This window comes from Thunnus thynnus, chromosome 4, assembly GCF_963924715.1.
Source record: "Thunnus thynnus chromosome 4, fThuThy2.1, whole genome shotgun sequence".
Lineage (NCBI taxonomy): Eukaryota > Metazoa > Chordata > Actinopteri > Scombriformes > Scombridae > Thunnus > Thunnus thynnus.
The window spans coordinates 19,459,941-19,472,321 of record NC_089520.1 but is presented as its reverse complement, the minus strand read 5'-3'; the positions used below and the strand labels follow the sequence as shown (position 1 = coordinate 19,472,321).

General features: G+C 39.6%; 1 protein-coding gene across 1 annotated transcript; it reads left to right on the top strand.

Annotated features, from left to right (window-relative positions):
• Positions 1-775: 775 nt before the first annotated feature.
• On the top strand, positions 776-10,352 carry LOC137181505 (transketolase-like). The gene is made up of 14 exons (XM_067587268.1): positions 776-1,132; positions 2,914-3,031; positions 3,136-3,249; positions 3,354-3,451; positions 4,331-4,522; positions 4,727-4,845; positions 4,953-5,149; positions 5,287-5,451; positions 6,668-6,824; positions 7,332-7,462; positions 7,593-7,676; positions 7,785-7,878; positions 8,368-8,490; positions 9,186-10,352. The coding sequence occupies exons 1-14, from the start codon at positions 1,026-1,028 to the stop codon at positions 9,371-9,373; spliced, it is 1,887 nt and encodes a 628-aa protein (XP_067443369.1). The 5' UTR covers positions 776-1,025; the 3' UTR covers positions 9,374-10,352.
• The last annotated feature ends 2,029 nt before the right edge of the window (positions 10,353-12,381 follow it).

The following is a 12,381-nucleotide window of genomic DNA, read 5'->3' as shown; positions in this document are numbered from 1 at the left end:
TATTTCCAAATAATTTAAAATGTAAGGGAAAAAGACAAAAAAAACAACATTTAACACACTTTACAACATAGACTTTACCATCTAACTAACCACACAGTATTCTATAATTACATAAACCATTAACAAAAATAAAGAATAAAAGAAGACATACATGATCAAGATGAGAAATAGTTTAACAATTGTTAGAAATGTATCTTAGCCTCTCTCACATTCTCTCTTCTGCTCTGTCTTTTCCTATTTTTTTTCTCCTTTTAATTCTCCATGTGTCTCTAATCTTTTTTTTTTATTTTGTTTAAATTCTAATAAAAAGAAATTACAGCTGCTCAAACAGTGGTTTGGCAGTGGACATGCAGTATTTGGTGTGAGTAAATAACAAAGAACAATCAACTGCCAAGTTTGAATGTATGAGTTTTGACAGTAAAGCCAAAGTGAATCAGGGTGAGACGCTTCAAATGTCCTCTCTCCTCCTCCCAATTATCCAGCCCCTCCTTCCACACACACATACACACACACACACACACACACGCGCGCACGCGCACACACACACACGCACATGCACACACACACACACACACTAATGCACATCTATGGCTGTGACAAACCTCCATCATCCCTGTTATCCTGTAGCCAATAGAATGAGTGCCATTCGATTTTAGCAGTAACACCCAGCCCACGTCACTGGGTTCCCCCTCCTCTGTGTCTGTGTGTGTGTGTGTGTGTGTGTGTGTGTGTGTGTGTGTGTGTGTGTGTGTGTGTGTGTGTGTTTGTGTGTATAGTGTGTGTGTGTGTGCGTATAGTGTGTCCTTGTGCATCTGTGTCTGCATGCCTGATAGGATAAATCCAGCTTCTCCTCTATTCTCTCTCTCTTTCTCTCTCTGTCTCTGTCACTGCCACACACACACACACACACACACACACATACAGGTGCTGCCCCTGCCAGCCCCTCACTCTTACACACATTCACAAATTCAGGATTGTAGTTAGGCTACTTTTTTTGGTGCTGTGGAACTTGAAATTTTGCCTTCATGGAGGATTACCACAAACCTGACCAGCAGACAGTGCAGGCGCTGAGGAACATCGCCAACCGCCTCCGGATCAACTCCATCAAGGCAACGACTGCAGCAGGCAGTGGGTGAGTCGCCTCCACTGTCTTTCACACATAAGCTTTAAGAGTGTAAATGCAAAACATCACCAAATATATGCACAGCCACAAGGTGTTAAAAAACATAATGCAAATTTCATATTTCTTTGCAGCATGCGTAGATGAACACCAACAGTCACACCTCTTCACTCTGACTGCATACATGCATGTACAGATACACACTCAGACATATTTGCAAGTGAAGAGCCAAAGGAACAGCATGTTCTGCCTTTGTTCTCTTCCTTTTGTCCACTGACAGAAACACTTGAACATTCACAGTTGTTATTTGATAAATTGTGCTCTGGATTCCTTATCAACTAAATCAATTAAATTAAAATATTCAACAGCACAAAAATTATATTTCATTCTGCTTTATAGAACATTTAGTAGCATATGAAGTATACACCATATCACAGAAATTTGAATGTATGAATGAGTGAAGTGTAGTTAACATACACACTTGTAAGATACTTTAGTCACAGTTGTCAGGAAAAGTGAATTATTTAATCTTTTCATGTTGATTGAGTTTTCATATTCTGGACAAAAAAATCTTGAAATATGGTCTTTGGTGTATGTAGGTTTTTAATTTTTTTAAATTTACTTTGTTTGCAAGATAAATATTGTATTTGATTTCTGACTTCTGAATTTGCCCTTGTGCAGTATCGGGCAGAATAGACCATGAGTCGGGTGGATTGTGCGTTGCAGATAGACTTGAGTATTGCATTGTTCTTCAATGGGAAAAGGATTGTAAAATTTTATTGATAAGTTGAAATATTATGTCAAATTTTGTGTTAGAGCTCTGTTGTAGATTGCAGTTGCATTTGCTCAACACCGATATGGTATCAAAATGCTCAATTTGTTACAGAAATGTCTCTTTAGAGAGCAGCTGAATAATGGTGATTTTTTTTTTTTTTGGTATTTTAGTATTCTATTTAGTATTCTTTAATATTCTCCATTTCAACAACAACAAAAAATGTTTTATATTTGTAGAATCAAAAGGTTTATTTATTTGAGCCCAGCTCCCTGTAGCACTGTTCTGCAATGTCAACCAGACACTGATGGGAACAAAGAAACACTGAAAGATATTTAACAGAATGTTACTTAAACTAAAATATTCTAAACTTTACCGCTGACTAATCTCTATGTTTAAATTCCAAATAAGTCTGGCATTGTCATGTTGGAGCATTTTCAGTGAAAAACTCCAATATCGTTATATGTGGGAAAGGCCAAAAACCAGCCCGCCAATAATACCAGCGCGCCAAAATACTTAATCCTCTAGGCTCCATAGTTCTGGATGGAGCTCTTGGTGACATTTTTTAGACCTACAGCAGTTATTTGATTTATGAATTGTGCCATTATTTGGAATTTGTTTACATATTGGACAGTCATTTGCCCTTTTTTTTATAGCTCTACACTGTGTAATCAGAAACTCTACAAAGATCACCACACCATTTAGTTTTTTCTACTACTCGTAAGGGTGTGTCCTTTTTTTAAATTGCATGTAATTATATTTCACAACATAATTACAAGGGCTGCATCTACAATTACAAGTCTACAAAGATATTATAATAACATTGGCATCACTTTCTACCACTAATATGCTTAGTAGTATTAATGGTAACTTGATTTCTATCTATGTGCTGTCAATGATAAATCTGTAGGAAAGGTAGCATCCACATGCATCTGTGAGGGATTACTGTACATTCCTTTGTGCATGTGTGTGTACTTATGTCTGACATATGGCTAACAGCATCCTCTCTTCTGTTGTCCAGACACCCCACATCATGCTGCAGTGTGGCAGAAATCATGTCTGTGCTTTTCTTCCACACCATGAAGTACCGTCCTGAAGACCCAAGGAACTTCAACAGTGACCGCTTCATCATGTCCAAGGTGAGAGCCAGTCTGCAGAATCTAACCTTTTTCTTGCATTAACTCAGTGGGGTTTTTTTTTTTGATAAATAATGTTGATTGAGGATCACTTTTGTTTCCCACAGGGCCATGCTGCTCCAGCCCTGTACTCCATGTGGGTTGAAACAGGCTTCCTGAAGGAGAGCGAGATGCTGAGCATGTGCCAGGTTGACTCTAACCTGGAAGGCCACCAAACCACTGTAAGCTGTCACATACTGTACCATACTTCAGAAATCATCTCACTGAGCACAAACTGCGTTCCAAGTAAATCTTTCTGTTCTCTATGTGATTTGTATTATTTCAGAGGCAGCAATTTGTGGATGTAACCACTGGCTCTTTGGGACAGGGTCTTGGTGTGGCCTGTGGAATGGCTTATACCGGGAAATACTTTGACAAATCCAGGTAATCCTTCACAAATGTGCACACAATCTAATTTTACAGTATTTGCATGCATCTTAAAATTCCTTGCAAGGTATAACATTTATAAGTAGACACTGACTTAACTGCATTTTACATACAACACAAAAATTATTAAAATATTTTGGTGCGTTAATTTACTATACATTCTTGTTTAGTGTTTTCTCTAATTTAAATTTTGGGTCTGCATCAAAGCTTCCTTTGAGTGATCAGGATTTTCCAGATTCTGTGGGTGTGTTACGGCTACATGCTCTGCTCTCACGATTCTTCTGCTCTAATAATCACAGGCCCAGCAGTCATATCTCAGTTATTTTTACCATCCAAGCAGATTTCATCTCAGAATCAAATTCAGATATTGTGCTTTCAACCATGTATTTGTTCGCAGTCTGTTGTTCTAATTTATTATCACAAGTCAAATCCATTTGCCTTATTATCATTTTTTTTTTCTTTTTTTTCCTTTGAAATGGCATCAAAATAATTTTTTTTGCATAAAACAGCTGCTGTATATATGGAAAAAAATTGGACTCAGCGGGTAATATTTGAGACAAATGAGAACTTTAAAATGAGATTATAATTTGTTCGATTTACAGGAGTCTGTGGGATTTTTGTGGGAGGCATGTTTGAGATGCAGGTGTGAAATTAAGCAGCCACACCTTTAGAGGCCTCAGGAAGATTTTATCATGTCACAACCTGTTACCAACCAAACTGTCAGATAATGAAACAGGAATCAATTCTACTGGAAAAGTGTCAGAGAGAATTTTCATGATATATGCTGTTTCTTGCAAATACAACACCCATCCCTTACCGAAACATACACCACACACACACACTAATTGTATAATTTTGCCCTTTTCTCCACCCCAGTTATCGTGTGTACTGCCTGGTGGGGGATGGTGAGATGTCAGAGGGTGCTGTCTGGGAGGCCATGTCCTTCGCCTCCTACTACCAGCTTGACAACCTGGTGGCCATCATGGACATCAACCGCCTGGGCCAAAGTGACCCTGCACCCCTGCAGCATCACGTAGAGAAATATCAGAAACGCTGTGAAGCTTTTGGGTAATAGTGTATAAACTCGGAAATGTATATTGTAGCAGAGGCTGATTGTGTGTGGATGAGTGTTAGTGGATGTGCTGTGCTGTAAGGCTATGAAAAAAGCCATGGTAATACAAAAAGCATTCTACCCAGATGCTCCAACTCTTCATATAAAGTATACCAACTGTGTTTTAATGTGTGGCTCTGATGTGTTGCATATGTCTACAGTTGGCATGCCATCATTGTGGATGGACACAGTGTGGAAGAGCTTTGCAAGGCTCTGAGCCAGCCACGCCATCAGCCTACAGCCATCATTGCTAAAACCATCAAGGGCAAAGGCATTCCAGGTAATTGTCCATCACTGTCCACTCCTCATGTACAAATGCATTGCTCTCAATCCATTTTTTTTTCAGCCTGAGTCCACCAATGTGATGCATTGTTCATGTGGTTTCAGCTGCTGAAGATAAGCTGGGTTGGCATGCCAAAACTCTGCCCAAAGACATGGCCGAGATGGTTATGAAGGATCTGCAGAGTCGAATCATGAACAGCAGCAAACACCTGTACCCTCCTGCTCCCGTAGAGGACTCCCCTCCGGTCAGCCTGAGGAACGTCAGGATGCCCAGCGCACCCAGTTACAAGGCTGGAGAAAAGGTTTGTTACCTGTACATGTGTATTCATTCCTGTCCTTCAGCCTACTCTCAAGTATGTTCACACAAGGTCTAAAGAAGCCAAAGAAGCACATGAAAGATGAACCAACAGACTTTGTTAATGCTGATTTTCTGTTATAGATTGCCACACGTAAGGCCTACGGGATGGCGCTGGCCAAGTTGGGCCGCTACAATGAGCGTGTTGTGGCCCTTGATGGAGACACAAACAACCTCACCTACTCAGAGATCTTCAAGAATGAGCATCCCAACCGTTTTGTGGAGTGCTACATTGCTCAGCAGAACATGGTATGATGGCTCATGAATCTCCAGAATTAAGCCTTTTTCACAAAGCTTGTAAAAGATATTTTTGCAATATAAATACGTACCAACAAAGCCTTTTATATTCTCTTTACAGTATTGTTGGTCCAATGCTCTCTCTGTTTTTAAGTTTATTGGAAAAATCTAATTCTCTTCCTTTACTGTGGTAGTTTTGCTGAGTAAATTGCTCTTTCTCAGCTCTGATGAGCTGCAAGGACACCCGGGAGTTATTAAATTATACATGAGTTGTCTATGCATAATGTAAAGAGGAGGTAAAGACACGACCCATTTGATTCCTTATGGTCAATGTGGCTGCTGCTGACACCAGCGGTCAGGCCCTTCCTTTGTGCACATTATTATTTTTTATCTGACTTTAGATGAATAATTTGGGGGAGAGGAGATCAGACATTAATTCCTTGTGCTGTTATGGCTCCAGCAGCAGCCAACTCCGATCTAGGTCAGGCATGTGTATGATGTTAAGCTGTCATGACAAGTGTATTCAGAAGTAAAATATTAATCAGCGTGGAGGGTGGGACCATCTGGCTGAATGCATGAGAAAAGTCAAAAGTTGAATGGCAGAACGAGAGTGGCTCATAGAAATTAGATGAAAATCCATTACATGTTAAATGAGGAGATTGACACTATTGTCAACACGTGATTTGTTTTTGATAAATGTGCTTTTATTGTATAAATGTATTATTAATGACATTGAATTCTTGGTATGCTCAAACTGTGCTAAACTGTTAAAATTAGGAACATAGATTATACAAGTACAGTGCAGCCTTTACAGAAGTAGATTTCATTGATTTATCTAAAACAGTTTATCTATCATTACTTTTGCACTTTCATGGATGCTTAGTTGTTGCTTTCGACAAAGCAAGGAAAGAAGTCAGGGGATCAAGTAGCGTTTTGTAGACAGGACAAAGGAAATTATTCGCAAGAGGAGGTATGCCACTGATTCCACCCATATGGGAAAGTAAGCTCTAGAGCTTTAAAGGAACTTCTCTCACTTACTCTTTACTTAACATGGTCTTTGGTTCAAAGAGGCTTTCAAATGTGGTTTGTGCTGCAGATATTTGACCCTCTGGGTGATTTTTCGGGGATCAACTGCATGTGAACTGTATCTATTTAATTTGGCACAGGAAAGTTATGTCTCTTGTGCTCTTGCACAGGTATAATAATCAACAATAAATTCCTTTCTTAGGTCGGTGTTGCCATGGGATGTGCTGCCCGTGACAGGAACGTCGTGTTTGCCAGTACTCTTGCTTCCTTTTTCACCCGTGCTTATGACCAGCTTCGCATGGCAGCCATCTCAGAAAGCAACATCAATCTATGTGGCTCCCACTGCGGCCTGTCCACTGGTTAGTAAACTCACCATTAATGAACCGTGTACACTTTTAATCCCTATCCACACCTCACCAACACCCCAAACACTCTCACAGACTTCACCTTTATTTCCTCACTCTGATGACAGCCACTTACAGCACCAATTTTTCAAATCCCACTTTCACAGTATCCCAAATGCTAATAAACGTGTAAAATAAATGGTCTGTGTGTGTGTTTGTTTTTGTGAGGGTGCAAATGTTGCAATCCTCTCCTTCTCCCTCTAATCCTGTGTTTTCCTCACCCTTTACCTTCTTCGGACGTACAGCTAGTACTCAGTCCTTCCCTCTTTCTCCCTTCCTGTCTGCCCTGGAAGCTGTCAGCAGGGAACCAGGTGTCCCTCTGTTAGCACAGGTACACTGCATGCAAAGTCTGGCTTTATGTCTGTGGACCTGCATGCATCAGCTCACCTGACCAGCCAATAATTTTTGAGGATTTCCTAATGGTCAGGTGTATTAAATTCACTATAAATGTATATATTACAGGAGAGGAAGGCCCCTCCCTGATGGGTCTAGAGGACATGGCTATGTTCAGGGCCCTTCCCACAGCAACCATTTTCTATCCCAGCGATGGTGTGTCTACAGAGAAGGCTGTGGAACTGGCTGCAAGCACAAAGGTAAAAGCAGTTTTCTGGCTTTCCAACAGTAACTGTGATAGTTATTTATTTCTTTATCAGAAAAAAAACAGCATATTTGCTGTCAAAATGTCCCAGTGGTGATGCTCTTCTCATGTATCCCTTCATAAAGGGTGTTTGCTACATCCGGACCAGCCGCCAAGACAGCGCCATCATCTATAACAGCAATGAAGACTTCCATGTTGGACAGGCTAAGGTAAGAAAGCTGTTTAAGCAGTGCACATAAAAAGTGTCCATTTTTATGGCAGGGACATTTTTTAAATGAAAGATATTATTTCAAAATGAACACCTTTCCCTTCTCCAGGTGGTTTACCAGAGCAAGGAGGACCAGGTGACCGTGGTGGCCGCTGGAGTGACTCTGCATGAGGCTCTGGCTGCAGCTGAACATCTAAAGAAAGGTACATTATAGTAATCTACTGCTTCTCATCATAAGTAGGTAAGATATATACATGTCATATTTGACATTTCCAACAAATGATGAAACAGACACGATGTATTAAGTATTTAACAGATCAGACAAATCTGAGTTAAATTTTTTTAGGATTATATTTGATTAATATTTGTCTAAATTCACTATGACTTAAATGTGACATTATTATTATGGTGTATGGTGTAATCCTTAAAGCTTTGATCATGAGCATTATTGTTTTTAAAGGTATTAAAGGATGATTTCAACATCAATCTGTAGATTGGATTTTGAGTCATCTTTTCAGACGTCCCTGGGCAATAGACAACGCTTGTTTAATCATCAGTTATCGGATAAAATCAGGGAAATCTCAGCCTTACAACCACTATATGAATTGCATGCCTCAGTTGCAGTGATGTCATTTATGATACCAAAAATCTCTAATATGTTGTTTCCTCCTCTGAATGAATTGATCTTCTAGAGAGGATCTCCATCAGGGTCATTGACCCGTTCACAATCAAACCGCTGGATGTCAAAACCATCATCGACCACACACGTGCCACCAGGGGAAGAATCCTCACTGTGGAAGACCATTACTATGAGGGTAGGTTTCCATTAAAAAATGCTTATATTGTTCAGCTTTTGCATATTGTATGACCACTACCACCTAGCAGCAACAAGCATTACAGCATAATGCATGTATGCAGTTGGGGCCCTGTCATTGGTCCATATCCTCGGGTGTGTTGTGGTGGCATGTTTCCATTGGTTCAGTGACGGAGATGCGATGTGGTGGCATTTGCTTATTGGCTGAGGGCAGGCTGACTGTTGTGTGCCCTCATTGCAGACAAGGTAATGGTACTGTGATGCATTTTGTAAATGTGAGAGCCAGAGAGGCAGAGTGCTGTCAGATTTCCTTAACTGAGCATGTGCCCATGGGGCAGTCTGTGACCTAGATAACACAGACAGCCATGCCCTCTGCCGGTTAAGAGAGTGGGGATGGGCGATGGTGCGGATTTGACTGGACAAAAGAAATTTGGCTACTGTAATCAGTCGGATGCTGGGGATTTAATTCATTTAACATCTGGATCAGGAAGAAGAGTGTTTCAGTAGTCGAGAGCATTTTTTTAAACTTGTAACTCTCAATTTATTGTACATCAATCTTTATGTCAATGAATTTTGCATGTACACAGGCTCATTTTTGTTGTCACTGAAGCTCCAAATATTTGAGACCTCGCATCCTCAAGGGAGGATTTGTCCTCCCCCCTCATCTCTCTCATGTGATGAATTGTTGTCCCACAGGTGGCCTTGGGGAGGCAGTGTGCTCAGCAATGGTCAATGAGTCTGGCTTCAGTCTGCATCGCCTGGCTGTGTCCCATGTCCCCCGCTGTGGCAAACCACACGAGCTGCTCAAGATCTATGGCATCGATCGTGATGCCATCGCCCAGGCCGTCCGCAAGATGCTCAGCAGCTCCACCAATGCCAAGTAACTTTTTTTCCCCGCCCCACCCACCCGTTTGATCACAACCCTGCAGGTGAAGATTAACAGTCAAGTATGTTTTTGATTCACATGACACCCAGCTCTTTAAATTCCTTCACTGTGAATTCCCCTAAGTGTTTACCAAAGTAATGTGATTTTGTGCTGTACACTTAAAAGTAGACTCCCACATTTACCTTTCTTTCAAGCATCCATCACATCACACACAAAAATGGAGACACACAAATGCAAATACACATATCTTCACTCCTAAACTCAGCATTGTTATGCTTCCAGTTTAGTATTCAAAACGTGGCCATAATTGACTTTGCTGGTAGTTGATTGGTGGATGCTCACCATACAAAACAACACATTGTTACATGTTCAACAATGTGATGCTCTCATGTGTTTTTGAAATGCTTTTTGTTTAACCTCATTCAGCTGGAAATGTTTTTATATTGTTCTGATGTAGCTCATAAAACTGGGTGGGGCGTAGTATCAAAGTAGCTGTTTATCATGGCCACAGTGTCAGAGAGAGGCTAACTGAGTTGTTGTTTGTAGAAGTTAGAGAAGAAAAAAAAATCAAACAAATGTAGGTAGGTTTAAAAAGAAAAGTCACACAAAACTGCAATTCACATCTTCAGGCAATTCAAGCTTTTGTAGTTGGCAAAAGTTGCATCATTTCTCTTTAGCACTGTCTTTTGTTATTGATTTCAAAGTTTACCCACACAATTCAGCGTTCATTTGTGCTAAAGCTGTACATTTGGACCATACCAGCAGTGTGACGACAATCATTGTGTGGTCAAAGACATCCTCTTTTTTACATAAGGTGGAGGGCTAAATGTCCCTCCAGTGCTGACGGAGAATATGGTTGGCTGTGACTGTGAAGGTAGAGTTACATCTGACTTGTGAACCCAAGAACAAACACTTTTTTTGTTACTTGAAATTTTGTATGTACCTTACTTTCATGTAATAAAGCCCTCTGCATTTGACTTCGTATGAGTGTTAATGTGTGTGGTTCAAGCAGTACACATACACAGGAATTTTTACTTAAAAGTTTTAATTGAAACAGTGTCTAAGTACAATACCATGATGGATAACAACATACAACACATCTCATTTTTTATAAAAGTGAAATGCATGTCTGCTTCACTTATTTCATAATTTTTTTTTTTATTGTTTATCCCTGAGCTCGCTAAGACATCTTATCTTAGGCTATAATTGTGATCGTAAAAGACTCTGAATCATGCTGGTTTCCATGGAAACACATATGACTTCCTAGCAGAATTCACCATCTCTGGGAAAAGAAGAGTCCAAAGTCTTAAGTTCATATCATCAAACACAACTCATAAATGCCCCAGATATCACTGCCAGTGAATTCACCTTGTCTGGTTGCACACCCCTTCTACCATCATTATCGTCTCTCCTGTCTCAGCTTCCTGTCCAAAAGAGACAAATAACCTTTTAATATCAGGCACAGACCATTACTCTAACCTTCGAAGACAAAATTAAAACCTGCTCTCGTATACTACCCACCGTAGAGTGCTGTATTTCCGTTTTGCTCCGCTAAGAGCAAACACAATGATTCCACATCCGTACGATAGCGTGTAGACTGAAAGAAAACACAATGTGTAAACACAGAAATAGTATTTTCCCAAGGCTTTTGTATATCTCACATGTTGAAAAGTCACATAGTTTTACCGTGATATGAGTTGAGGTTTACCGTGGCCACAAAAAGTGCGAAACAAAAGCCCAAGCAGACATCTAAGGAGAGTTAGAAGGTTACTTTCATTTTTATGCACAACGGGTCTGAATGTAAAAGGTCATTGTTTCATCATATGGTATATATCTATGGAAACTGTAGCTTGTCAACAATATTGTTACTCACATCAGTGGGCAATTATAGAAAATGAATATTGACATTAAAAAAAATCACTATAAGATTATTAATTAGCTATAAATCATGTATAGGCTTTTAGACAATAACGAATCATTTACCGTCATTTGTTAGTGATTAATATTTGTGTTATTATTAAACTGTTGTACATTAACAATACATCTCTGCTACAAATGATTTACCTATTTTATCAAATGGACAGCCTTTACACTCCTTTGTATGGGCTGGCAGGTCTGACAGGGACATAAAAAATGAATAATGACATTGTCAGACAAAATATAAGGGTTAGAAGATCATCTAAAATGACAGGTCTACCCTTTGAAGAAAAACAACACGGACAGGTAAAACAAGTTTTTATTTTTACAAAATATTAGAAGCGATTTTAAAACAAAGTTCAACTTACCACATGTCATGCCCAAAACCTCAAACACTATGGTGAAAAACACAGCAAGAAGTAATGGAACCACAAGTGCTGGAAATGTAACAGAAACATTGTTATAAACTTAAAATATACCGTAAATAAATAAAAGAATAAACAAATTGGTTGATAAATTAGATGACTGGAATTGTCCCAATAAAGTATTATTTTGCATGACAAATTGTATGTCCACTTACAACGATAGGGCCTATAGAGCGCCGCTCCACATCCCAGTCCAAAGCTAATTGCATAAAAATGGTAATATTTATCTGGAAATGTTCATAAAAAATAGATTAAATTGAGTAAATATCTGATATATAATGGGAAATTTCTTTCAAGACATTGTGTGCCACCACCCTTTAATGCAGACTGTGAAATGCTACATACAGTGTTGGTAAAAGATAAAAATGATGTTCCCTCCATTTTCCTGAAAAAGAAACATTATCATGACCTCTTGGTAGAGACAGATCAACACAATGAGTTTAATGGTTAACACAAAGGCTGTTGCTAAACAGCGTAAGAGAGAGAGACACACACACGTCAAAAGAGAGAAAAGGAAAGATAAAGAGAGAGATAAAGAAAAATTTGAGAAAATAAAGAGTAAGAAACTGGACGGCAACACAGGTGGAGAACCGTGAGACCCAGAAACACAGGTATACACACCATTTACGATCAGCAGCAGGTTTCTGCTCCGGGCAGGTGTAGC

What these genes read in the sequence shown, in the direction of transcription:
- LOC137181505 (XM_067587268.1), top strand. Translation starts at nt 1,026, where the DNA reads ATGGAGGATTACCACAAACCTGACCAGCAGACAGTGCAGGCGCTGAGG. An exon ending in GTTACAAGGCTGGAGAAAAG is followed by an intron (nt 5,150 to 5,286) that starts GTTTGTTACCTG and finishes TTTCTGTTATAG; the next exon opens with ATTGCCACACGTAAGGCCTA. An exon ending in CCACTGCGGCCTGTCCACTG is followed by an intron (nt 6,825 to 7,331) that starts GTTAGTAAACTC and finishes TATATATTACAG; the next exon opens with GAGAGGAAGGCCCCTCCCTG.